The sequence below is a fragment of the Filicampus tigris genome, chromosome 15, assembly GCF_054856515.1.
Source record: "Filicampus tigris isolate MCC_2025a chromosome 15, RoL_Ftig_1.0, whole genome shotgun sequence".
NCBI lineage: Eukaryota > Metazoa > Chordata > Actinopteri > Syngnathiformes > Syngnathidae > Filicampus > Filicampus tigris.
In genome coordinates this window covers 10,924,686-10,950,414 of record NC_141231.1, presented here as the reverse complement: position 1 = coordinate 10,950,414, position 25,729 = coordinate 10,924,686, and the positions used below count along the sequence as shown (strand labels likewise).

At 41.1% G+C, this 25,729-nt stretch overlaps 2 protein-coding genes and 1 long non-coding RNA gene across 6 annotated transcripts in view; 2 read left to right on the top strand and 1 right to left on the bottom strand.

Moving 5' to 3' along the window:
• col5a1 (procollagen, type V, alpha 1) overlaps positions 1 to 25,729 on the bottom strand; it is a 77,674-nt gene that overhangs the window by 12,210 nt on the left and 39,735 nt on the right. For all 3 annotated transcript variants that reach the window (XM_086053850.1, XM_086053851.1, XM_086053852.1), the window contains exons 9-49: positions 24,482 to 25,136; positions 23,775 to 23,831; positions 20,884 to 20,925; positions 20,423 to 20,485; positions 19,284 to 19,358; positions 16,050 to 16,145; positions 15,899 to 15,955; positions 15,764 to 15,817; positions 15,376 to 15,429; positions 15,231 to 15,284; positions 15,091 to 15,144; positions 14,970 to 15,023; positions 14,855 to 14,899; positions 13,101 to 13,154; positions 12,942 to 12,986; positions 12,639 to 12,692; positions 12,516 to 12,560; positions 12,193 to 12,246; positions 10,826 to 10,870; positions 10,695 to 10,748; positions 9,298 to 9,342; positions 9,127 to 9,180; positions 7,485 to 7,592; positions 7,341 to 7,394; positions 6,843 to 6,896; positions 5,775 to 5,819; positions 5,597 to 5,650; positions 5,426 to 5,470; positions 5,298 to 5,351; positions 4,067 to 4,120; positions 3,922 to 3,975; positions 3,630 to 3,737; positions 2,941 to 3,030; positions 2,639 to 2,692; positions 2,381 to 2,488; positions 2,028 to 2,135; positions 1,817 to 1,870; positions 1,688 to 1,741; positions 1,505 to 1,612; positions 1,371 to 1,424; positions 571 to 678 (exon numbers count right to left, since the gene is read on the bottom strand). In XM_086053850.1, coding sequence (XP_085909976.1) covers positions 571 to 678; positions 1,371 to 1,424; positions 1,505 to 1,612; positions 1,688 to 1,741; positions 1,817 to 1,870; positions 2,028 to 2,135; positions 2,381 to 2,488; positions 2,639 to 2,692; positions 2,941 to 3,030; positions 3,630 to 3,737; positions 3,922 to 3,975; positions 4,067 to 4,120; positions 5,298 to 5,351; positions 5,426 to 5,470; positions 5,597 to 5,650; positions 5,775 to 5,819; positions 6,843 to 6,896; positions 7,341 to 7,394; positions 7,485 to 7,592; positions 9,127 to 9,180; positions 9,298 to 9,342; positions 10,695 to 10,748; positions 10,826 to 10,870; positions 12,193 to 12,246; positions 12,516 to 12,560; positions 12,639 to 12,692; positions 12,942 to 12,986; positions 13,101 to 13,154; positions 14,855 to 14,899; positions 14,970 to 15,023; positions 15,091 to 15,144; positions 15,231 to 15,284; positions 15,376 to 15,429; positions 15,764 to 15,817; positions 15,899 to 15,955; positions 16,050 to 16,145; positions 19,284 to 19,358; positions 20,423 to 20,485; positions 20,884 to 20,925; positions 23,775 to 23,831; positions 24,482 to 25,136 — 3,178 coding nt within the window. The remainder of the gene's footprint in view (positions 1 to 570; positions 679 to 1,370; positions 1,425 to 1,504; positions 1,613 to 1,687; positions 1,742 to 1,816; positions 1,871 to 2,027; positions 2,136 to 2,380; positions 2,489 to 2,638; positions 2,693 to 2,940; positions 3,031 to 3,629; positions 3,738 to 3,921; positions 3,976 to 4,066; positions 4,121 to 5,297; positions 5,352 to 5,425; positions 5,471 to 5,596; positions 5,651 to 5,774; positions 5,820 to 6,842; positions 6,897 to 7,340; positions 7,395 to 7,484; positions 7,593 to 9,126; positions 9,181 to 9,297; positions 9,343 to 10,694; positions 10,749 to 10,825; positions 10,871 to 12,192; positions 12,247 to 12,515; positions 12,561 to 12,638; positions 12,693 to 12,941; positions 12,987 to 13,100; positions 13,155 to 14,854; positions 14,900 to 14,969; positions 15,024 to 15,090; positions 15,145 to 15,230; positions 15,285 to 15,375; positions 15,430 to 15,763; positions 15,818 to 15,898; positions 15,956 to 16,049; positions 16,146 to 19,283; positions 19,359 to 20,422; positions 20,486 to 20,883; positions 20,926 to 23,774; positions 23,832 to 24,481; positions 25,137 to 25,729) is intronic.
• Positions 5,451 to 9,331, top strand: LOC147135462 (uncharacterized). The gene is made up of 3 exons (XR_015089872.1): positions 5,451 to 5,837; positions 7,496 to 7,611; positions 9,322 to 9,331. It is a non-coding gene; the product is annotated as an uncharacterized LOC147135462 (long non-coding RNA).
• LOC147135460 (uncharacterized) overlaps positions 20,813 to 25,729 on the top strand; it is a 69,893-nt gene continuing 64,976 nt past the window's right edge. The window contains exons 1-2 of one of the 2 annotated variants that reach the window (XM_086053856.1): positions 20,813 to 20,950; positions 24,615 to 25,153. In XM_086053856.1, coding sequence (XP_085909982.1) covers positions 25,091 to 25,153 — 63 coding nt within the window. In that variant the 5' untranslated portion in view covers positions 20,813 to 20,950; positions 24,615 to 25,090. Of the gene's footprint in view, positions 20,951 to 24,499; positions 25,154 to 25,729 lie in introns of those variants that run through there. The other variant, XM_086053855.1, reaches the window with a different exon arrangement.

Here is a 25,729-nt window from a genome sequence, read left to right as displayed (position 1 = left end):
AGAATCAACATTTCACAGTTTTTTGACTGTTATCAAGCTTATTTAACACCACCTACAGGATTGGCAGGGAACCTTATTGTCTCCATTATCATCGATTACAACTTCTGTTTCTTTCGCCGCTTCTCTAGCAGAACTGTCACTATCTGACATTGTCGTCCTTAATTTAGCAGAGGTTTACGTCAAGTGACTTATGGTATTAATGAACGCATTCGTCACCCGACAGATGCGAGTTGTTTGTCTTACTGACAGAGTGGCCATGCAAACTGTTTGCACACAACAAAGTCCCCTCTTAAATCAAGTAAACTCGAGCGGCATGGCGCTCGCTTGTTTGCAATTCTCACCCTCGTCTGGGGAAAGAAAGAAGGACAGAGAAGTGAAATTGTCATTTGCCACAATCCATCTTCGCAAATGGAGCGGAATTGCGGTACGACCAGTCCTGACATGGCACAAACTTGTCAGATGCCCAGGAGAGGAAACAACTTTCTGAGATGTACAAAAAGTGCAAACACGCTGAAGGAATAAAAAGTGTGGGTAAAGTAAACAAACAACAACAGATGAAGAAAGGCTTACTTTCTCCCCAACAGCACCAGGGTTGCCAATACCACCAGGAGGTCCCTGAGGGCCGTCGGCACCAGGGGGTCCGGAGGGGCCTCTTGGTCCAGGCGGGCCGGGTGGACCCTAAAAGAAAATGATGTTAAAACGATGTGAAAATCTTGAAATCAAATTGGAATTACAGTAAACCCCTGCGAATCGCGCTTCTTTGTTGACACCCCCGCTATATTGCAGATTTTTAAGCAGTCCTTTTTAATGTGGTTTAACAGTTTCCAGGCAACTCTTAATTTAGAGTTGTGGCCTTTTTGTGTAGTACCACATTCTGCCACAACATTCCGGGCAGCACTGAGCTCCACTGAGAGATGCAATGTAATAAAATGGAGAAGGTCCCAAGTGGAATTGTCCTTCAGTAATATTGTTATATACTGTGTGTGTGTGTGTGTGTGTGTGTGTGTGTATATATATATATATATATATATATATATATATATATATATATATATATATATATATATATATATATATATATATATATATATATATATATATATATATAATGTGTGTGTATGTTTGTATGTTGTTGCTCTGTGTGTTTAAGTAGCAATTGTTTGGTTTATAATTACTGTAGCCTCTATCCTCATTTTTGTTAGCTCATCTATGATGTTTTACATTACATGTTAGCAATAAGCTAGCAGAATTTTGTTAGTGTTGGTGTTTCAATTCCCATTTCGCAGATCGAAGGAGGGTCCGGAAAGTATATCCCTCCCAATAATTGAGGGTTCACAGTAGAGCATACTGATGACTTGTATAGCGCTTACCATCTGACCAACATCGCCTGTTTCTCCTTTTTCGCCAGGTGGACCAGGCAAGCCCTGCAAAAAATGAGAGGGAGGTTTGTCAATCAATCATAATGGAGTGGGGAAAAGCCCCAACAGATTTAAACTTTTCTTACCTGCAGCCCGACTGGGCCCGGAGGTCCGGGGAAGCCTCTGGATCCTTCGTCTCCCTTCTGGCCAAACAGACCCTGCTGACCTCTGGGACCAGGCTCACCATCTGCTCCCTGCACACCCGAAGCAGGTAAACAGGTCAATTGCCAATTTAACACAGAATGGTGCGCAAAAATTAAGTCACTCACAGCAGGACCAGGAGCGCCGACAGGTCCTTGGGGTCCAGTGGGGCCGGGTGGACCCTATTGATTTTAAGCGACGTGTTAATTGATGATAACTGACGATTAAACATAAGGATAAAGATCAGATTAACTCACATGTTCGCCTTTGTCACCTTTGCTTCCTTTCTGGCCGGGTTCTCCAAGTTCTCCCTAAGGAAGAAAGCCGTCAGTTATGATAAATGTGAAGTCGACTTTTTCAGACAAAAATGTGGACGAAATCAATGCAGCAACAGAAACGTAAGACGACGTAAGCGTTTAAGAACAGACTATTTTAACGGGTAAAAGAAGCCGACCAGTAATATCCCACCTTGTCCCCGTCCTCTCCGGGTGGTCCAGGGGGTCCCCCGGGTCCTGGTAGACCCACTGGTCCCTGAATACCATCTCTTCCAGCTGGGCCTTGAGGTCCTTTCTCTCCCTAAGAACAATTTCAGGCATAGAATCAGGATTCAGAATGATGGTATGAACTCAATCTGATAATTTTCCATCTTTGGAGGTAGTAACAAGGCCCTTTCATACTGCCTGTAAAAGTTGAACGTTTCCCCCCCATCACGAAATTAGGGGTAACCAGGTAATTTTCCGCCTTTGGGGGTAGTAACAAACCCCTTTGTCATTGCCCATACAAGTAAGCTTCTGGGATAATTTCATTTAAGACTTCCTTACCGGTCCACCTTTCTCTCCTGCAGGGCCTGGGGGTCCTTGAGGACCGGGGCGTCCAGGCAGGCCTGTGGGTCCGGCAGGGCCAGCGGGACCACGTTCACCAGGAGATCCCTGTACCACGAAGTATTGACGTTAAGTCTTGTTTTGACAGTACCGAGTGTTTGAATAAAACTAACATCAGGATTTTAATAAATCACATAAAAACAAAGTATTGACAGCCAGGTTTGTTCAAGGATGGGTGCCGGAAGCAGAGGTACTTACAGCTGGGCCAGGTGGGCCGTGAGGACCCTCGTTGCCTTTCAGACCATGAGCCCCCTGAGAACAAAAGCGGAGGTTTCACAACACAGTACAGATCTTTAGCTTTTGCTGTCAGAATGTTTATTTCTGGCTCAATATCAAAGTATGAGCAGATTACATAACAAGCGGGACTTTGTGTGCGGAGTTTTGAACAAACAAAGCGGGATCACGTTGTCGTTCTTCTCCAGCCCACACAAGGTCTCGCCGAGCTTTTGATAGCCCACGAGCATTACGCAATAACAACGCAGAAAGAAGATGATACTGACCACAGGGCCGGGCAGTCCGCGCTCTCCGGGGAAACCTCGCGGGCCAGGTGGGCCGTCCTTACCGGCGGGGCCAGAGGGTCCTGGATCGCCCTGCGTGGGGGGGATGACACAATGCCATGAGGCCCTCAAGGGAAGCCCTTCCAATGCATAATGGGGGGTTTAATTGTACATGCAAATTTGCCATCATGCCACATGCAAACCACTCAGATCATCAAGAGGACTATAATATTCCTTGCATTAATTTAGAAACCACCCAAAAAAAAAGGTTAAAATATATTTATTTTTTTAATTCATTGTTTAATTGATTTATTGTAACTAAAGAATAAAAAAAATGTAAAAGATTTTATGTACACATTTCTTTAATTAAATGTATTCATTGATTTAGTGCGGCGCTTCTCAATTATTTTCTGTAATGCCCCGCCCAGGAAGAAGAAAATATTTCGCACACTGCCAATTCTCCGCCGACGCGACTATAAATAGTATAATTTGTGTATAAAATTGTTATCAATATACCGAGATTATAGGTTTCAGCCACAACCACCTCCCAAAAATATGTTCATCGTATGAATGAATAATAAACAGTGAACAGGCGTGGGTTGACTCTCATTTAACACATAACGCTCACGTCTCCCAGACTGTTCTGCGTCGAAAGCATTTTCTATGTCAATAACTTCATTTTTAGGACTCACCTTAGCGCCTTCCTTCCCGGCAGCTCCGGGAAGACCCTGCTCACCGGGTGGACCTGGGGGTCCCGGGTGGCCACGATCTCCCATTGGTCCGGTCTCACCTGTTGGTCCCTGCAAAATCACAAGGAATAGTTGATTCCTTATTAAAATTTCCTGACAATAATATTAGCAAAATATTACTTAAAATGGCTGTTGGGTTTTATAATGGCCCTGGCCCTGAAAATTATTTCAAAATCCCAACAAATGGGATTCATTTTGAGTTTAGAAGTTCCATTATCTCTGAGCAAGAACTCACCTGAGGTCCGACCACGCCTGGAGGACCAGGAGGGCCGGTCTTTCCTTGGAATCCCTGCGTGTTGCAGGAGAGGACGAAGAAGAAGAGTTGTCATATGACTTGTCTGATGAAGTGACAAATGATTCCTTTTCAGGCGACCACTCACAGTCTCTCCTCTCTGTCCAGGGTGTCCAGGAAGCCCGTCTTTCCCGGCAGGCCCCTGAGAGGAACCACGCAAGTCACACATTACACTACAGTAAGTGGACTCGTACAGGGTGAACCTTAATATTTTATATTAAATTTGCAACAACAATCATCAAGGTACATTATGTGTAGAAAATGAATGGAATTCTTGCTTTTATTAATTATGGAATACAGCTGTATTGTACCAATGTGGAAAAAGTGTTAAGTAATCCATCGCCACTTCGCGGTTCAAGTTTCTCGGCTTCAGTGGGTCACGGGTTTTCAAAAAGTATTCATCAAAAAATATATTTGCATATTCGCAATGGCGTATCAGGCATAAATCCCCCCAAAATAAAACTTTAGAATAAATATATCAAATTAAAATAACAATAATAAGAAGTCAACCGATCGCGGGGGATCTAGTCCCCATTAACCACGATAAATGAGGGATTACTGTAATTTATTAATAATAATTTATTTTGGAGTTGGGGGTGGGTTGACGTACACAAAAATTAAGCTTCATTTTATTATTAATGGGAGTTATGAGAAGACTTCCCTCGTTTCTTTAAATTCAACACTTTTTAAAAAAAATATGGCTGTAACAAACGCAATGTGGGGGTTGGTAGTGGAATTGTTGAAGAATTGTCCACATGTTGCAGTCCTTCAAATTTTGATGACATTTGCTTTACTTTATCCTTAGGGGGATTTGTGTTTCGAGTTTTACAGGTCAAATCAAATTCAAATTCAAGAAAGATGGCTGTAATGTAAGAGCATGTGAAAAGATGAAGTGGTTCTCCAGATGAGTTATTTCATTTAAGTTTGCAACAACAACAACAAAAATGTCAATGTTTTTTTAAAAAAAGATTTTTTTTTTTTTTAAATATAGCTACAAAGTTATCCCTAACTTTTTCCACTTGGTGAAGGGACAGTATGTGCAGAGTTTTGAAGGAATTTTAAAATTGTATTCTATTTCAAAATACAGTTGTAGCATTACATGTAAAAGAAGTGAATGGGGTGAATAGTAGTGTGCATGTGAATAATAAACTCAATTTCTAAAACCAATTATATTGTCACTGTTGTCATGATGGTGCAGTATATATAAAATTTTAATGACATTTTAGAAACGTTATCCATCTCAGAATACAGCTGTAACATATCAAAATGTGTAAAAAAATACAATAAAATAGAATAAAATACAGGGGGTGAGTACTTACCGGTGGGCCTTTTGGTCCTGGGAATCCTGTTGGTCCCTGAGGTCCTGGCAGACCCTGACACACAAACAACAGCACTTATTAATGAAAATATTGGAATTATTCATTTAAGATCTCAGGAAGTCACCTACCCTTTCGCCAGGAGGTCCTGGAGGTCCGTCTGTCCCTGAGTTGCCCTGCGGAAAAGAAGAAACCACGAGATGAAATTTCCATTTATGAGTATAATAAAAATGATTATAAAGAGTATTATAAAAGATGTCCATTTGAGCATAGATTTGGCATTTAAAGTAAGTTTTACGCACTTTTGGTCCAGCTTTTCCGGTGGGTCCTCTCGGGCCTCTCTCACCTCGAGGGCCCTGTGGAAAACGAGGCATGGTTACATGTCACGGCAAGACCTTCAGGTCCCCACCAGGATTCATTTTAGTGACTGGACGTGCCAAGATGGCCATCTGTTAGTGTCACGGCTCTGCTGACACTCACCGTCGGTCCCCGCTGGCCACGTGGTCCCGGCTTTCCCGCCGTTCCCTGCAGACACAAAACGAAGTGAGGGAAATCCTTTTTTTTTTTTTTTTTTTCTCATTTTGATTCCAGAATTTTTTCCGGAGAAATTTAGGATAATGAAAAGTCAAAACACTCCATTGTGTAGTTTTCTGTGCATTTTTATGCTATGCTATGCTAAGATACACTATGATATGTTAAAATATGCTATGCTGTGTTACATTATTTTTTATTTCATTGTTTTGCTATGCTATGCTATGCTATGGTGTTTTGTTATGCTACTATGTTGTTATGTTTTGCTATTATTATTTTTATATTATTATGCTATTTTGTGTTATGTTGTGCTACACTACATTGTTATGCAATACTGTTTTACTATGGTGTGCTGTGCTATGTTATGTTATTTTACATTTTGCTTTGCTGTGACACCTTATGCTACTCTACATTCCATTTGGTTCACACCACGCTATTTCATGATATGCGATGCTACGTTATCATGTCGTGTTACGCTATGTTATGCTACGCTATCTTATGCTACGCTATTTTAGGCTATGCTATGTCATGTTACGCTATGCTATGTTATGTCATTGTTATGCTACTCTGCAATCCACTTCGATGTTATGCTATGTCTTGCTATGCTAGGCTAAACTATGTTACGTTGAATTATGTTTTATGTTTTCTTTTGCTATGTTATGTTATACTGCTATGTTACGTTACATTTTGATATGTGGTTCTATTTTGTATTGTTCACGTTATGTGCGTTACGTTATGCTATGCAATGTAATGTCATGCTATGCTGTTATTCTATGAAATGTTATGTGTTATCCTACTTAACAATCTGCTTGGTTACAATACACTCTGTTATGCTATGCTTTATGTTCTGCAATGCTTCACTGTTATGCTATGTCATGCTATGCTGTGTTATACTACGTTATGTTTTATTATGTGTTATTTTATGTTATGTTATGCTACTGTAAAAGCCATGTCATACTATGCAATGCTCTCTTTTTATGTTATCCTACAATGTTATGCCATAAGAGTCGCACATACCCGAGTTCCTTTCTCTCCGTTTGCACCAGGGAAGCCTTGGAAACCTTGAGATCCCTATGAGGAAAAACAAGACTGGTGTATTTATTCCCACGCAAAATGATTTGAAAATCAAAATAAATAAATAAATAAACTTTTTTTTTTCTTTTCCCCACCAACAGCTATTGTAAATGCACAGGTAACCCCTAAGGCAAATGTAGCCAATCAGAAATGGAAAGAAAGTCAGACTATTTTTTTGGTCTCTTAAGAAAGGGAACATGGTTTAAAAGTGTTATCCCGCTAATTAAATTAGCAATGCTATCCTGACCAAATAAAAACAAGAATGTACCTCTGTTAAGGCCTAACAATGAACAAAACAGGTTGATTGTCTTTGGGAAAAAAAATCATGCATTTACTTGAATACAGCGTTAGTAGAATGGCCCACAAAGTTGACTTTTGTCCTAAAAATGAGAAACTACTCATTTGTGGCCAAAGGGAATGGACAAGTGTCCCCATTGCTACCTTTGGTCCTTGTCTTCCTGGGTATCCGGGCAAGCCAGGCACTCCGAGTTTACCCTGTGGGACGATACCATATCCATATGAGTGATGCTATTGACTGCTATGTTAGCTCCATGTGCTAGCTACACGACTGTGACCACTTTTTACCTTCTCGCCAGATGGGCCGAGAGGACCGGAGTCTCCGGGGAGACCTGAGCGACCCTTGGGCCCTTCGGGACCGTCTTCTCCTCTGGGTCCTGCTGGTCCAAGCTCGCCCTGAGTGGACAGTACAAGGGCAAGTGTTAGTATTTACACCAGAAATGTTTGCATTGATGCTAAGGGAAAATGTGGTCCAAAATTTGAAAGCAACATGCTTTTTTTCCTGATATCTTTTATGTTGGATTATCCTCTAATCTTTCATATTGATCTGCTTGTTGTCTTGAGCAAATTGATTACATTCTCCTGGGTTTTGAGGGGTTTAAAGCGCTATTGATTGCTCTGTAGTCAGGTTGAGTGGATGCTTTGGCATTTGAAGTGACTTTAGGAAGCTAGTTCAGGCTACAATTCAACTCAAGGTTAAAAACTGTCAAGTTAAAGGCTATGACTCATGGCAAAAGGCTAAGACGCACCGGTAAAGGCGATGACTCAAGGTTATATGGTTAAAAAAAATATATGACTGATGGTTAAAGACTAAGACTCAAGTTAAAGACTAAGACTTAATGTAAAAGGGTATGACTCAACGAATTAGGCTTCAACTTACAGGTAAATGCTAAAAGTCAAGGTTATAACACAAGGTTAATGGGTACGGTTAAAGGCTACAACCCAAGGTTTTAACTCAAGGTTGAAGGTTACGAATCAAGGTTAAACACTGGGATGCCAGGATAAACGCTGCGACTACAATTTAAAGGCTTGGAATGTAAAGGCCTATGACTCAATGTTGTGACTTAAGCTTAAGGCCTACAACACAATGTTAAAGGATACGACTCAGGGTCAGAAGGCATCAAGGTAACGACTCAAGATTAAAGACTGCGACTCATCATAATAGGCTGCAACTCAAGGTTGAAGGCTACGTCTCAAAGTCTTGGATCGGATGTTAAAAACTTCGACTGACTGAGAGGTCAATACTCAATGTAAAAGGCTATGAATCAAGGTTATAACTCAAGATTAAATGCTCCAATTTAAAATTAAAATTCCAATTGAAATTTAAAAGTGAGGCCTCAACCTAAAAGCTAGGACTCTTTTACAACTCAAGGTTGAAGGCTATGACTCGATAATTGGCAATGATTCAAGGTTAAAGGCTACAACTCAAAACGGAGGCTATGACTCAATTATGGCGTCTGTGAGTCAAATTTAAAGGCTCTGACTCAATGTAGAAGGCTACAAGTATCGGTTAGTCCAAGGTTACACTAAAGGATAAGACTTGAAGTTAAAGCCTACAATTTACACTTAAAGGTGAAAACTCAGCATGAAAACTGACTAGTGGTTAAATGCTAGGACTCAAGATTACAAATAAATCTATCTATCATAAGAGTCAAGGTTAAAACCTGCAAATGACACTTAACGGCTACGATCACGATTATGAATCGCCGTTAAAGGCCAGGACTCAAGGTTACATGTCTCAGGTAAAAGCTATGACTCAGAATTTATTGCTCAAAGTGAAAAGTTGCAACTTGTGAGATTTACAATTGGAAAGCGGACTAGCAATCGTAACCGTGCCTTATGTTTGCTCATTACCCACAACCCCGCAGCAGATCTAAGAGTACCGGAGCGCTACTTTTGGCTTTCATACCAGAATACAGGGAAGACTTACCCTGTCACCCTTGATACCCATATCTCCCTTGAAGCCCGGGAAGCCGTCTTCTCCCTGGCAACAAGAGCGAGGCTCAATTTAAATGGAAATTCTTCCAGTGACACCCGGGGACGACAGACGATGCACCATGAATAATCATCTACAAGTTACTGACGCTTCTGCTTTGCTTACCTTCTCTCCTTTGGTTCCTTTCAGGCCGCGGACGCCATCTGCTCCCTGAGACACAACAACGGTACAAAGGTAAGATACAGAGCTCAAAAGTCTACATGCAATTTTTTTTTAACTTTATTCTTGTAATGTTAAAACGTTTTTTCTCGAAAATATTACTTTTTATTATTATTATACTGCTAATAAAACATTTTATTATTGCAATAGTAACCATATTTTCTATAAAAAGAAATTCAACTCATATTTTCATCACCCTATGATTTTTACAAAAAAATATTGTAATCTCATAATAGCACAACTTTTTTTCCAGAAAAAAAAGCCCACTCATAATTCTAATAGTAGTCTGAACCTTTTACAGGAAAAGAAAAATCCCTCTTTTTACTAGTAAAATAATTTTTTTATGGGAAAACCTGACTTTATTTTTGTGAAATTACGGCATTTTTCACCCCAAATTTAATGTCATCGTATTAAGATTCTTCCAGTTTGTTAATTTCTTTTATAAAATTAGAACTTTTTCAATTTTTTAAAATAAACTATGTTCTCCCAACATACTGTATTATATTATTTTCAAACATATTAAGATACATTTTTTCTAAAATGTTTCTAATCCTTTCTAAAAATATGTTTACTCTGTTGTAATATTACAGCTCCCCATTCTCATAAAATTAGAACTTTCTCTTTAAAGGTTCCTCTTTATTCTCTTAATGCTACAACTTTTTTCCTTGGTTAAAAAAAAGTATTCTCTTAAATTATGACTTTAAAAAAATCTTGGTATTTTTAAGCATGACCACCCAAAAAGTCTCATAAAATCATCATTCTTTCTTGGCAACTATCCTGACTTTATTCTTGTAATATGACGTGCACCGCCAAAACAATCATCCATTAAAACACATTTGACTAGTGAGACTTTGTTCTCCTAATATTACAACTTTCCGTTATAAAAAAAATCACATTTTTTGTCATCATATTGTAACATTTTCTCACGAGAAATTCCACTTTATTTTTGTAAAATTACATTTTTCCCTCCAAACAACTTTATTCTTTGAAAAGCTTTAAGAAAAAAATGCCATATTTTCTTTCATCAATATTGCATCTTTTTGCTTAAGTCCCACTTATTTCCACATAGTGTTATATTTGCTCATGAAAAATTTGACTTTATTCTTGTTAAATTCAGACATTTTTTTCTCCAGACAATGAGACATTGTCCTCATAAATTGCAACTTTTTCCCCCCCAAAAAGTCCAACTGCTCATTATTACAATTTTTCCCTCTCATAATGTTCCCTCTTTATTTCCTTTACAGCATCATTCATACTCATTTGTAGACACTTATTTTCCTATGACAAACATCGCTAATACTTTTCTTGTTAGTTTGACAGCCTGGGGTGGATTGGCAACTCACCTTCACGCCTCTTGGACCAGGATAACCGATGGGACCTTGAGGGCCGGCGGGTCCCTGAAGACAACAGTAAGGTCATTACTTGTAATACACACACACACACGCACATAATAGTGTTGCAGTGAATAATTTACCATGTGTCCCTTCTCTCCGTGTGGTCCTTCTTTTCCAGGGTGACCCTAAGAATCATAACAGTCAAATAATCTAATCTCAGATGCATGTAATGACAACCATAACGATTTACGATGATCATCGTAAAGCGTTATTATTATATTGCAATAAAAGAGAAAGTGGTAAATCTACTAGAGAACAAAATAAATGGAAAACTTCATTCACCAGTGAGGACTTTGTTCTTATTGCGCTGCTTTATGGTCCCACAACTGGACTACATACACACACATATGTATTCAGTATACATTCAGCCGAGAGAGTGCAGAGATTGGAAGGAAATGGAGCGCTGATGGCTTTCCAGTGTTGCCACTTTGGGAAGGAAATGGATCCGAGATGAGGTGCAGGCGGGAGCCAGCAAACAAATGGAAGTGTAGAAAAAAAATAAAGGAAGTGCAAAGAGCTATTTGTACACTCAAGGCTAAAGAAGGATAAGGGTGGGCATTGCTGGTTGAATATTGATCTATGTGAATGTCTTTTTTTTTTATATAGTTATGAAATTGGCAATGAGTTGGTTGGAACATAGAAATAATACAAAAGGGATTCAAATGTATGGCGTCAATGTAAAGGAAAAAAATTAAAAAGAAAATGGTTCAAAAAGTAACAAAACTCATAATTAAGGATCTAATTTCAGATTTTTTTTACAGTAAAATTTGTTAGAAATTTATTTATACAGTATAGCAATTTTTTTTATTTATAATTTTTATTTTATTGAATTGATATGTTAATTTATATGAATTAATTTTCAATGTAAAAACATCAATTTTATTATTGATATTATTATTTGTATTTATGAATAAATGTATAGTTTAATATATACTTTATGTTTGATGCATATACAAATTAGTCTGTTAACCTACTTGGCTGACATTGATGTTGATAATTTTTGAAAATTAAAAAAAAACTAATAATAATTGTAATAATGGCTACATTATTAACCAATGAAAATTCTGTGTTAGAATTCAAGTGTAGTGCTTCTTCCCAAATTAATGATGCTATTTACATTCTTTATTTATAATTATGTGTGTATTATACTGGTCAGGTCTTATGTAATTCTTTATTTTATGTTTTATTTTTGCTGCTGACTAGAAAAGCGCACAAGCTAAAATCAGAGATTGGCGGGAAAAAAAATCTATTCGAATGACTGAATGGCTTCATTGCGTGAATGTTCAAAATCCAAATCCATTGTTTTAAGTCACTGTTGTCTAACAAACAGTAGTGGATGATATTGATTGCAAAAAATAATAATAATAAAACATTTACAAAAAAAATAAAAAGATGTACATTAGGTTCCCAATCATGTCTTTGGAAACGTGGTAAAAAGGGGACTCACAGGTGGTCCATCAGCTCCTGGCATTCCTGGCAAGCCGGGTTTCCCGGTGGGACCCTGCAAGTAAAAAGAAGAAAATAAAATATATAAGTCACGCTACTAGAAATACGTTGTAAATCTGCATGTGTTGGAGGAAACCAGCTGCATTATTTAATAGTCGACTAATTAAAAAGTAGATGGGAGCGGTGTTTCACTTGTGCCTTACAGGCATGGTGTGCTCATGACTAAGCATTAGCATTTGCATTTGCATTCCATTAAGCCAGATTGCAGAGGTGGCAGGGTTAGGCCTCAAACATAGTTAAATTCCGCAAAGACGAAGACATCACCTTCTCTCCGGGAGGTCCGATGGCACCTTGAGGCCCAGCAAGTCCCTGCAAGGAGGTTAAAAAAAACAAATCATGGATTTTCTCAGAGAGAAAGTCAACAAGATTTTCAGAGCGTCTGCTCACCTGAGCACCAGGGTTGCCTTGCTGACCTGGAGGTCCGGGTTCTCCTTGAGGTCCCTTTGAAAAAACACAAGCCATCATTTCCCTGCAAGACTTTCCCTCAAAATCTCGAAATCTCTCAAAAGTTGCGCAAGGCAGAAAATGCCCCAAAAGTATCACATAAAACCACTGGAACTCCCCAGAAAATTGTGGGAAAGTTAAAGTAAGACTACTATAAATAAAACCTTCAAAGGTTGTGCAGGTTAAAACGAGACTTTTCCCATTTCCTGCCTGAAAACCAACTGTGTCCAAATGTTTGCCACTTACGATGTTGCCTTTGGGTCCAGTGTGGCCGTCCACTCCAGTGACACCCTGCGGGACGCCAAATGAAGCAAGATATTACTGCATAAATCATAAACATCCATGAATATTAGCAAGTATCTTTAGCTGTGAAAAGCGAGTGATGGCGAGCATGAGGAGACTCACAGGAGGTCCGGGAGGGCCCTGAGGTCCTTTCGGTCCCAGCAAACCACGGGGCCCCTGGCATAAGGGAAGAAGAATGAGATCAGATATGCTGTCATACCAGCAGCCAATGAATTATTAATCCTAATCCAATAAAAAAGAAAGATTTAATTTGTTTTAATTTAATTCATCTAAATTTAATTTACTTTTCTCCCAAATGGCCTTCTACAGTGGACCTGAGGGTCCAACCTGGCACACAAGTCTAAAAATTGTAGACATGAACTGCAAAAAAACTAGCAGCAAAATTTCTTCTTGAAATCATCATCAGCATGATTTTTTATAGGTAAAATTATTGACACATCTGTTATTGTAATCAATATGTAAATTCCTATTCCAGTTCCCTGTCACTTAAAATGTTGTGGCAAAATAATCAACAAAATTTAGTAATAGATATGAAGAGTGATTTTTTTTTTTTAAATGAACAAAAACTAACCATGTATACAGTATAACAATTTTTAAAAAAATGTCCTTGAATGCATGTAATTATTTTATTGGTCTGTCGCAGTTAAATTCAAATTGTGCAATTTGTGTCCCACACTAAAATGAATTGGATATCAGACTCACTTGCCCTGCCTTTGCATGACGGCAGGGCAGTGTAGCACACCCTGGTGGACAAAATAAATCATAACGGCAGCTCTAAGAGTCCTTGAAAGTGAGCTGCTGCGACTTTATGCAGGTTAAAATGAGACTACCGTAAATCCTCCAAAAGTTGCAAGGCTGAAAGTGACACTATCGTGACTCATCAAATGTTGCACGTTTTAACGACACTACTGTAAAAACCCCAAAGGTTGAAGGGTTTAAAATGAGACTACAGTAAGTCCTCCCAAAATTGGGCAGGTTAAAATAAGTCTACTGTAAATCCCTCAAAAGATGTGCATGTTATAGTAAGGATACCGTAAATCCCTTAAAGCTTGGCCATGTCAAAGTAAGAGTAGTGTTAACCGCCCCCCCCCCCCCCCCCAAAAAAAATTAGACTACCATAAATCCCTTGAACATTGCACCGATTAAAATAAGACTACTGTAAATGAATCAAATGTTACACAGGTCCCTCCCAAAATGACTGTAAATCCTTCAAAAGTTACACAGGTTTAAATAGGACTGCTGTAAATCCCTCAAAAATTGCAAGTCTTAAAATGAAACTACCAGAAATTGTGCATGTTAAAACAAGACTAACATAAATCTCTCAAAAATTGCAGGTAAATATATTATTATAAATCCCACTAATATCGTATAGATGAATATGAGATTGCCGTAAATAAAGTGCAAGGAATGAAACTACCCTAATCGCCTCAGAGTGACTCAGGTTAAAATGAGATCACTAAAACTGTGAATCCTTCAAATGTGATGCGGGTTGAAATTAGTCTACCATAAATCCCATGAAAATTTGTACAGGTTCAAATGAGAAATCCATAAATCCCACTAAAATTTCAAGTCTTAAAAAAAGTCTACCGTAAAGCCCACAAAGGTTGTACAGGTTGAAATGAGGCATCTGTAAATTCCACTAAAATTGCAAGGCTGAAAAAAAGTACATCTCACAAAAATTGCACAGGTTAAATTAAGACTACCCTAATTCACCCCCATTCCAACTCCCTTATAAATCCCCTCAACATTGCTCAAATTATGAGAATAACATGAATCCGCTACGGTTGTGCAGGCTAAAAATCCATAACGTAGACTTTTAAAATGTTTTATTTTATTGCAAAAATGAGAACACTCACTGATTCCCCGGGAAGTCCCCTTGGTCCGATCTCTCCGTCGTCTCCCTGGAGGCGAAAATGCCCAATGTCACATGACGGATAAATGGCAGTTAAAAAAATAAAAAATAAAACATACCCTCTCTCCATCCTCGCCGGGTGCACCTGGTGGTCCGTGGGGCCCCGCTTCACCCTGGAACCAAGCTCATTGATGTCAGGAAAATGGGAAAGTTAATGGGGGAAAACAATCAGTCACTCACTCTGTGTCCTTTTTCGCCAGGAAGTCCAGCCAGACCATCGAAGCCACGATCCCCCTGGGAAAAAAAAGAACAGCACGTTGTAGCTTTTGAGGTTTTTGGACATCACATTTCCAAAAGTCAGAACGGGTCCGAACGCGTACCTTAGGTCCAGACTGACCCGGCATTCCCCTGGCACCATCAGCTCCGGCGCGACCCTGCAAAGGTAAAGATTTTTATTACTATTATGAGATTGGAATGTTTGCCGAATGTACAATATGTTTAAGTTTTACTTTGCGTCACACATACCCTTCTGCCGGGCTTTCCGGGAGGTCCAGATGATCCCAGTGGTCCCCGTGGACCCTGTAAAGAAATTCATAATTCAGCCAAAATATCCAGGAAAATTACATGAATATGGTAACATTAAAAAAAATACTAAATTCATTTAAATAAAATACAATAATATAATTTAAAAATATAAACGTAATAAAGAATACAGAACCCACAAAATATATATTAAAAAAATATATACTTGTGTGGGTGTTTATAAATGTTGAAATTGGGGGGAAAAAGGCCTCTACAATTAATAACGGCTGTATGACATGGACAGCCATATTTCTATTACCATTTCCAATGCTGGAAAAAGCTACGTTAAGATTCATTTGTGGTCGTAAAATCAAGTCAACTGGCTGTTCACCTGAGGACCGGCCTCTCCAGACTCTCCCTTCAGTCCCGCGATACCAGGAGGACCCTGAAACGACAACCCTCATAGGTAACATCATCTTTCGCTCATCTGTCATGTGACCTCGGGTGACCTCCTTCTGGTACGCACCAGCGGGCCGGGCCTGCCGGTCAAACCCATGGGGCCGGTGGATCCGCGCATCGCCAGCTGGACATAGGAGAACCAAAACCGTCATTCCAAGACCAACCCATGCAAGTGTGTTTGAAGACGTGACGGCGTGTGCGCGCGGACGCTGGCTCACCCGAGCTTGCTGCATGATGGCCTGCATCTGGGCCTCCTGAGCCGACATGGCCGGTCCTTTCTGCCCGGAGTCCCCTCCGCCAGCGCTGAATCGGAACTACAACGGGGAGAGAAGATATATGTTGACCAAATATGGCAAAGAGCACCTCTAGTTCTATTTGTAAGACACGGGCAGCATGGTGTTCTAGTGGTTAGCATGTCTGCTTCACGGTTGCCCCACTTCTCTCGCCAAATCTAAATTATCTGAAGACTCTTAATTTGTCCACAGGTGTGAATGGAAACCACAAAGGTTATTTGTCTCCATGTACCATGAGATTGGCGGGCGACCAGTCTAAGGTGGATCCCGCTTCTCTCACCACCCACAAAATCAAGCCTAAGTTATTTGAAGACTGTTAATTACGCCATAAGTGTGGATGTAAAAGGGAAGGGTTATTTGTCTCATTGAGGCCTGCTATTGGCCAACGACCAGTCCAGGGTGTGCCCCGCTTCTCTCTTCAAATTTCATTCTTGGGTAACTACAGTAAATGACTCTGGTTCCCTTTCATATTCCAAAAAAATGGACGTAAGATCCATTGACCACTGTAGGTGTCGATATGAGTGAAAATGGTTGTTTGTCATTATGCACACTGTGACCAGTCCAGGGTGTGCCCTACATCTCTCACCAAAAATCATCTTAAACACGCCGTGTATGTAAAAGTAAATGGTTATTTGTCCCTACGTGACCTGAGATTGGCCAGCGACTAGTTGCCAAATGTCATTGTCAGGTAACTGAATTACTCAACTGCTCAGCTACTTTTCATATTCTATAAACATGTAGGTATGTTACATTTCAGCAAAGACTCTAAATTGTCCACAGGTGTGAATGTGATCGTGAATGCTCGTTTGTCTATATATTCCACGTTATTGACTGGTGACCTATACAGCGTGGAGCCCGCTTCTCTCACCAAAATTGAAGACTGCAAATTGTCCAAAGGTGTATAAACATAAATGATTATTTGTCTCTATGTGATCAGAGATTGGCCGATGACCAGTCAAGGATGGACTGTATCCTACTTCTCTTGCCAAAAGTAATTTTAGGTTAAATTATTAAAGATTATTTATTAGGTTGACTAAAGCTTGTAAATTGTCAATCGGTATGAATGTGAGTTTGAAGGGATAGGTGTGGCATTGAGATTGGCCTCGACCAGTCCAGGATTTACCCCACTTGTCTTGCCAAAAAGTCAGCTGCGATAGGCTCCAGCTCACCTGCCACCCGAATGAGGACAAAAGCAAATGCAAGGATGTTTTTGTCTAGACCAGCAGCAGCAGTATCCAAGGCCGTTTTTACAAATGCTACACCTGCCACCTGGTGGCCACAAGGCAATATTACACTACAGGGGAATATTCCATGAGACCCTTTCACATAGTCCTCAAGGCCCGAGGATCCTGAGTGATTATCCTGCAGTGTGGGGTGTTCTTGATAAAGTAGAATATAAATTTTAATATGAGTAAATAAGATAAAATATGATGACCCCTAGATTGTTGATTTTCAAGGTATTTTTTTTTTGTTGCAAACAGAATGATTACATTCATAATTTTGCTATTTTACTGCCGAGATGCCGCTGCAATGATTCATATTTTAACGTTTCCATACTATTCATTAGGTCATTTTCATACAAATTAACTGAATATTCCATAACTTTATTAACGGTCCGCAAATTAATTTTGCAGAATCCCCAGCTTTGGCTCAAGGTTGAGAAACTGTAGTCCAAGATGACACCATTTCAGGGAATTGTTCACAGATTGCCTCATTAATGGGCTTCTCAAATATGTACACAGTATATATCAAGAGGCGGTATACAGACCACTGGATGCAATGGTGACTCACTCCCTCTCTGACCACCATTTGTTGGGAGTTCACATGGCTTTCATTAGCTGCTTGGCCCAATCATAAAATCAATGGCCTCGCTTGGCCTTCACATATGTGGTGTGTTTTAGTCTCCAAATCACAAATGCAAACAAACTCAATGTGCTCGGATGTTATTTTTTTTTTGTTGTTTCTTTTTTTCAGGGAATCAATTTTCCAGCAGAATGACAGACTTCCTGTCCAGACGCCATTTGTGGGAAAAACTCAAGTTCCAATCTGGGAAACTCATCAGACGGTGAGAAGCAAGGAGACAAGTTGAAGCTTGACAGCTTCTGAGTCATTTTGACCCAATTCAAAGTCTTTATTTGCGCCACATTTTTAATCATTTAATGGGGGGGGGTGACTTGGTTAACAAAATTAACATTATAATAAGCTATCAATGTCTTTTATGAAGCTCAGTACTTTGACTCGATTCAAAGTTTATCTCAAATTCACATTGACATCTCTTTTTAATGGGTGTATTTTAAAAATACAACCATTAAGGAGATATACTATTTGCGAAAGTGTGGTGACACCCGCCGACAGACGGCCATTTAAAATGAGAGGCGGACCGGCCTATAGACGAGTACTGTTTTTTTATATGTCATTTTATTAGGTCAGGGGTAGGGAACTCCGGTTCCTTGAGAGCCATTTCTTGCCTGTTTTGGATCTCTCCCTACTACAACATACCTGACTCAAATGATCAGGATCGTTTCAGACTTCATCTGAGCATGCTGATGAGCTGATCATTTGGATCAGGTGTGTTGTAGTAGGGAGATATCCAAAACATGCACGATATGGCTCTCGAGGAACCAGAGTTACATACGCATGGATTAGAGAGACTAAAAATTGAATTGGTTCAAAATGACCCAGAATAACCCTGATGCATAAAAATCTACAGGTCATTGTGTACGTCATCGTGTTTATTTTATGTTTACCACGTTATCGCCATTTAAGTGAGGGTTAGGCGGAAAAAACATAGCAATATTTATCTAAATGAATGATTGTTTTTTTTTCCCCCCTGTGCCCTTATGTCTGGTTATATGAAAAATTTACGATCAAACCTGAAGTTGCAGAAACATTAACTTGAACGGTAATTAATTTCATCTTTGATAGCCTGGGGTGATTGCAACAAATGCTACAAGAGGCTCCTAAAGCACAGGATGGTTTTTTTTTTTTTCAATAACATTCAAAAGAAAACAATAGCAAACTGTACCTTCCGATAGAGAGTGTGAAACTAACATAAAACCAGAAGTGTAAAGCAATAAATCACACCCGAGTAGTGGTGAACGTCCCAAAACAATGCCCTATGCTCTCATTTATCATAACATTGCTTTGTGGTTTACTTACAGGCAGCATCAGGACAGTGCCAGGGGGTCCTGGTAGACCATCAGCACCAGGAAGACCAGGACGACCCGTAAGACCCTAAAAGGTGAGGAAACAATGAGTGTGAACACACCTACACACATGCTTAAAAAAAAAAAAGAATCTTAGTTGAATAAAACACTGCAAAACACTGGGCGGTGAACTAAAATGTTACCAAAATGAAATATTAAAATCAAGGCAAATTATGTTTGGTCATTGCTTGTTTTAAGGAATCGCTCAAAGACCATTTTTTTTCTCTTGTATTGGCAGATAATTTTGCGTGAACCAAGTAATAAATTCTACAAGTCATTGCTTTGTTTTCTTGTTTTTTTTTAAGACTGTTTTTTGCAGTATAGATCGACAGATGTTCTTTTTCTGCCAAGTCAAATACATCCACTTTTACCCCTTCTACTGGTAGATAATTCAGCTTGAAGTAAAATATTTCTCATGGCATTGCTTCAAATCTTCTTTTGTAATGCCGCATCCGAGGACGGTGGGAAATTGGATTTATCCCACTCGGATTGGCCCAATTCCGACCTCAAAGCGTTTGAGCCGAATGCAAAGATGGCTGATTCCGATAAATTGTTTGTTGTTCTGGTTCATCACAACATATTTTGACCTCCAGCAAACCTTTTTCAATATCTTCAAAGCATTTCATTACCAAATAGCTTCATGCATCGGAGATAACGGCATATCTTCACGCAGTCAGTACAAATCATGTTGTCTTTTGTGAAGTTATTTCGCACAACTAAGTTAATGTAATAATGGATAAATAAAGCTAAATAAATGTTCATAATCTTTGTAAATTATGTTTTGCCTTTCACGGTCTGTGTCTCCATGGGGTTACCATTGTCGAGTGATGTCACATTGAAGTCGGTCAGTGAAGTCGGCGTCCTTTTTTCGACTGCGACTCAGCCCTCCCAGTTCAAAGGAACATTCTAGTGCACTTTTTCTAGTCGGCAGTCGGAAAAGTTATACTTTCCACCTTCCTCGACTGAAGCTTAAGGCTAGTTTTTGCGGCGTGGCTATGTAGGAAGGTAGGCAGGTGGATGGATGGATTGATAGTTTGCATTTCTTCCCTTAAAATCTTAATGAGGTCACAACAGCTTTTGCAGTGTACTCACCCTCTCGCCGGTATCTCCAGCAATGCCCGGTGAGCCGGATGCACCCGGAGGTCCGGGAAGACCCTGATTTATAAGCACAAAAAGATGACATTGAGCTCTCACATGTATCTCATGAAGTTTTTTTTTTTTTTTTTTTTTCATTTGAAAAGTGGTCACACATGTTGGGGGGGGAAAGGAATATGCGACTTCCGTCAGGGGGCGCCCTTTATATGGCTATGGCTTGAATTGGGACTGCCTCTTATAAGGGGGAAAAAAAAAAAAATCTTAATAATGGACATCTGGGCAAGTCCATATCTCATCTGGGAAAGCGACCGCTCCCTTTTTGAATGGGGAAATCGAGGCATGTTTTCTGTGCAGAGCACTAACATAAACAGGCCGGGCCGGGGAGAGAACGGCAACCAGCGCCAACAATCAGCAGGAACAAGACGTGCGGAGGACAATGCTCAGGCAGCTTGACTTACCGCTGGCCCCTCAGGCCCAGGCGGACCCTCCATCAGCATTCCCTGCAAGGCACAAAGCACATGAATGGTGAGGGGGTGCGTTTTGAAAAATTAATTAAAACGACAAGGTCAAGGCTTAACGCGCATTCCTGCCTGTCATTCCGTCACTTGAGTCGGTGATTAATCTGTGCAGGAAAAAAAAGCCCTGCAGTGCAGTGCAATGCATGGCGCACCACGTCGCGCACCGCCACAGAGAATTCATTTGAGAGACAACATGTACGTGCATGCAAAGACAAGCATGTAAGGTTGACTCCAAAGATGTGTTTTGGGTGTATTCAAACTAGAAATGCACATTTGTAGCACTGAAATCCCACTGCGTGCGCCCTCAAACGAGGGTGCGCAAAATTAAAAGTGCAATGTCATCGTGGTCAGATCCTGATTATGGACACAGACCATGTTTTGACTTTTTGGGAGAGTGTGTGCAGGTCAGAAGGGGTTGTGCCAGCTTCCGTGAATTATACTAAAAGTGGTGCTTACAAATTTAGGGAAAAGACCACGATGCATGTGCATGGTACAGAGGGGTGCACCATATTTTAAAAGTGTGTATGGCTTAAAAGTTTTCGGGGGAAGACACATTTGAGACGTGGGTGCACCGACTCTTTTGGGATCTTGGGGGTTGAATGGATTAAAAATGTTGGGGTGAAGACTGTTGTCAATGAGCACAATTTGAGAGCATTGCTCCAACTTTCAGGGGAGGACGTGGCTTAAAGAGTTTGCGATTTGTTATTGTTGACTGTAATTTTCACGGGGGTGCGCCAGCTGTATTGGCTATGTCGTTGGGTTTGATTTTAACTCATTCAGTACAAGACTTTTTCAGACCCTCTGTGAAATGACGTATGAATGTGTCATTGGGATTGAATGAGTTAATGAGTTTCGCAAAAACGATTACAGTGTAGGGCTTGCATCATCTCTCCTGAGATGTTGATGGGAAAAGTTTGGGGAAATGACTGCCGTAGACGACCACAATGTAAGAGAGGATGTGCTAAGTCGATATAAATCTGTTGGGGATTAAAACGTTCGGGGAAAAGACTTTTTAGACGACCACAATGTGAGAGGGGGTTTGCCAAGTCAGTTGGCATGTTGAAGAAAAAACATTCAGAAAAAGACTTGTTGATGACAATGTGATGAGGATGCTCTGACTTCATCGGTATGTACTTGTACATAACTACGATGATAAGAGGGGGTGTGCCAACTCTATCAGGGTTGTAGTTGGGGGTTACGTGCTATAAAATGTTTGGGGAAAAAGTGGTGTCCTTGGCACACACACACAAAAAGAAAAGAAAAAAAAAACCCGCGGCTACTATAAATCAAATGTATCCCGTTGGGATGTAATTCTGTGACCTCAGCGGTTTTTTCCAGGGCCCGCTGGCCGCTGCCCCTCTGAATGTTTACCTCACAGGATTTCTCGAAGCGGTCGCTGGCAAAAAAAGTCGCACGTTGGCCCGCGCGTGTGCGCAATGGGAAAAGCGAGGACATCTGTCTATTGTCCGCAAGGCGAAGAAGCTAAACACGCAGTCGGCGTAAATACGAAAACGCTCCGTCACGCCGCAGTGTATACTCATTGACATTTGTTTTGGGACTGAGGCAGCTTAGGTTGGGAGCAAAAAGCTTCGAGGGTAATTCTCCAATGCGCTTTCCCAATGTTTAGGCACAGCCCGCTCCGTGTTTACACATGAGTGACGAGCCCCACATGGCTCTTCTCCAAATGTTTACATTGTCGTCTGGATGACCACGGCCTCTCCCTCGCGGCACGTCGGCCAACAGTTTGTGTCAGGATGAGTGCATACATATGGCAGATGCAAACATCCATACATGCGTACAAGTGCGTGGGGACACAAGTGGGAGTAAGGCAGAATGCTTCGTGTGCATCATTCTCCAGGCATTGAATCGATCGCAACTGGGCCGTTCCTGGTTGTCTTAGAGTAGCTTATGCCTCTCATACGAGCAGGTTTCAGCAACTCACGGCAGTCTAATTTGTGATCGATTCAATGCCCTGTGAGTGAAGTGACTTGGATGAATGAGAATATTCACGGGCAATATGTACAAGTACGTTAGGTTTAAGTATGTCTCAAGTCTCAATGTTCAAATCTCCAGCAAGTCTCAAGTCATTTTGTCTTGGGCATGGTAAATCAAGCCAATGTTAAATCCCCTTATTAATGCAGTTTTACCTCCAGTATCTGGTCTTCATATCGACACAAGTCCAAGGCCAATGACACCGAATGACTCAAGTCGACTCTAGTCCAAATCACAATGACTTGAGTCCCATTCTTTGATGAAATGCATATCCGTCATGAAGCTTAGATAATGTTTGGCCAGGTATAGGGTAGATAAATCATTCATTTCCCCACAGGGATGAATAAAGTTTTCTAAATCTGATTAAACTGAAGTTGACGTAGCTTAACTTTCTTTGTTGGTTTGTTGTAGTTCCCGCATCTCTTATATTTTCTGTTGTGAACCTGGCATGTTGCCATTCTCTTTTTCCCGATTTGATCAAAAACGCACTCATTGAATCCAAATGCAGTAATATTGGGTGCTCTCTCTGTGATGCCTCATGAGATGTCTTTTGCCCCTCAAATCATTGCATAATGGTGGGTTGCCAAGTTTGGGGTTGGTCCAACATTAAAAATAACTTCATTTGAAAAAAGAAAACGAATGGCACACAATCTTAAATCTTGTAAAATGCAGATTTCCAAATGAAAACAGGCAAGACTTGTGAAGTCATGCATTTCAAGTCTAAGTCAAATCGGGTCTCCAGTATACCAAGTCAGTCAAATCGAGTTTTTCAAAACTTTTGTCTGACTCGAGTCAAGTCATGTGATTGGAATCCCCCACCTTTGTGTGGTGATACTCACGGGCTCTATGACAGCAGGTTCTCCCTTCTGTCCCTTCTCGCCGCGGACGCCATCGACCTGCAACGTAAACATGGCCATTAGCCACAAGCCATTTTCTGGACTCCCCCTCTGTGTCCTGTCTTCCTTTTTCTATCCCTCTGGGCTTGAACCTCATTATCATCCTCTGCTGAAAAAACATTTACACTACTAGTTTGCAGAGGTGGGCATTCCATCAGACTGATGGACCGGTCCGTGAGTCCATCACTGACACACGCCCGTTTTGCTGAAGATTGACGAATGACGGGATTCCTTTTAAAAATGACGGACTGACAAATGACCGGAAGTGGTTTTTCATCCCTCAGTGTAATCGTCGCTTTCCGCGTTCGTCAGTTGGGGGGGGGCCGGGCCGACTGTCGGACCAACGGACTTCTGACGGACTGACAAATGACTGACGGGTACCCTGGCCGCTGGCGGGTGACGAATGTCGGACCCGCAAAATATAGTAAAATTCCCACCTCTGCTAGTTTGGTCCTCAGCTAGCTTTGTCCAAGTGTCCTGTACTAGCTTTGTCTTCTACTAGCTTTTCTTCAACTAGCATTGTCCGCTACTAGCTTCATCTCACAATGGCTCCATAAACCTTTCCTTTTACTTGAGCTGGTGCTCTTCTGTCACACTTTACTCTCTCTTCCACACTCCCCCAATTCCCATTGCCTCCAGTCTTCCCTCACCTGTCCGTAATACTCGTTGGTCTCGGCGGGAAGCACTTTGGAACCTTTGTCTTGGTAATCCAGGTTGTCGTAGTTGTCATCGTAAATATCCACATCCAAATCATCGTAGTTATTGATGTTCTCCTCTTTGAAGGTGTCCAGGTCTGTGTATTCCCCCTCGCCTTCGATGCCCAAGCCGGTTCCGGTGGCGATGGAACCACCGGCTCCAGCTCCTGCGCTGGCCGAGCCGCCGCCGAGTGTGGAAGAGCCTCCTGCCGACACGGAACCACCTCCAACCGAAACGGAACCGCCGCCAAGGGTGATGGTTGAACTGCTTCCACCGCCCCCTCGGGTGATGGTGCCACTGCTGCTACCTCCTCCAAGGCTGAGGTCGATGCTGCTGCTGCTGCTGCTGCTGCTGCCGCCGCCCAGAGAGAAGGTCCCACTGCCGCTGCTTCCGCCGCCCAGCCTGACGGTGCTGCTGCTTCCGCCGCCAAGGTCGATGGCGCCGCCACCAAGGTCGATGGCGCCGCCGGCAAGGCCGATGGTGCCGCCGGCAAGGCCGAGGTCGATGGTGCTGCTGCCACCACCAAGGTTGATGGTGCTGCTGCTGCTTCCGCCGCCACCAAGATGAATAGTGCTGCTGCCGCCGCCGCCGCCAATGTGGACTGTACGGCTGAGATTTTTCCAGAGGTGAGAGTAAGTCACATATGTCCAAGTCTTAAATCAGGTCTTAATCTACAAGTTCCAAGCCAGTACAGATTTACTGTCGCAAAAAAAATCAAGCGACTTGAGTCCCTGCAAAATTTCAAGCACATTGAGCCATTACTTGAGTTAAGCCAGTCACAAGTCAGGTCATACAATCTTGCTTATTCATAAATTATACTCGCGCATGAGCCACTTTGCATTCAGTTCCGATCAACCTTTGTAACAGGCAGTACTTGTCAAGTCATGCAGTTCAAGTCTAATTCAGATTGAATCTCGTGAATAATGGGTCAAAGTCAACGTGCATTCTTTCTTGAATTTTATCCAAGCAAGTCCTAAGTCCTAAAACTGACTTAAAGGGAAAATCAACGCAAAAATGTTTTTTTTTCCAAGAATATGTTCTATGAAAGTCCACTAGTTGAAACGGGGCATTCTGATCGATATTGCCTTTGTGGAATAAGTGTTAATACACTCGATTGGGGGGGGGGGTGGCCATTTTGTCAGATTCAGAAAACAGGTCAGCCGTGATTGGTCGTTGTGAGCAGTTGTGATGTCATTTTCAGT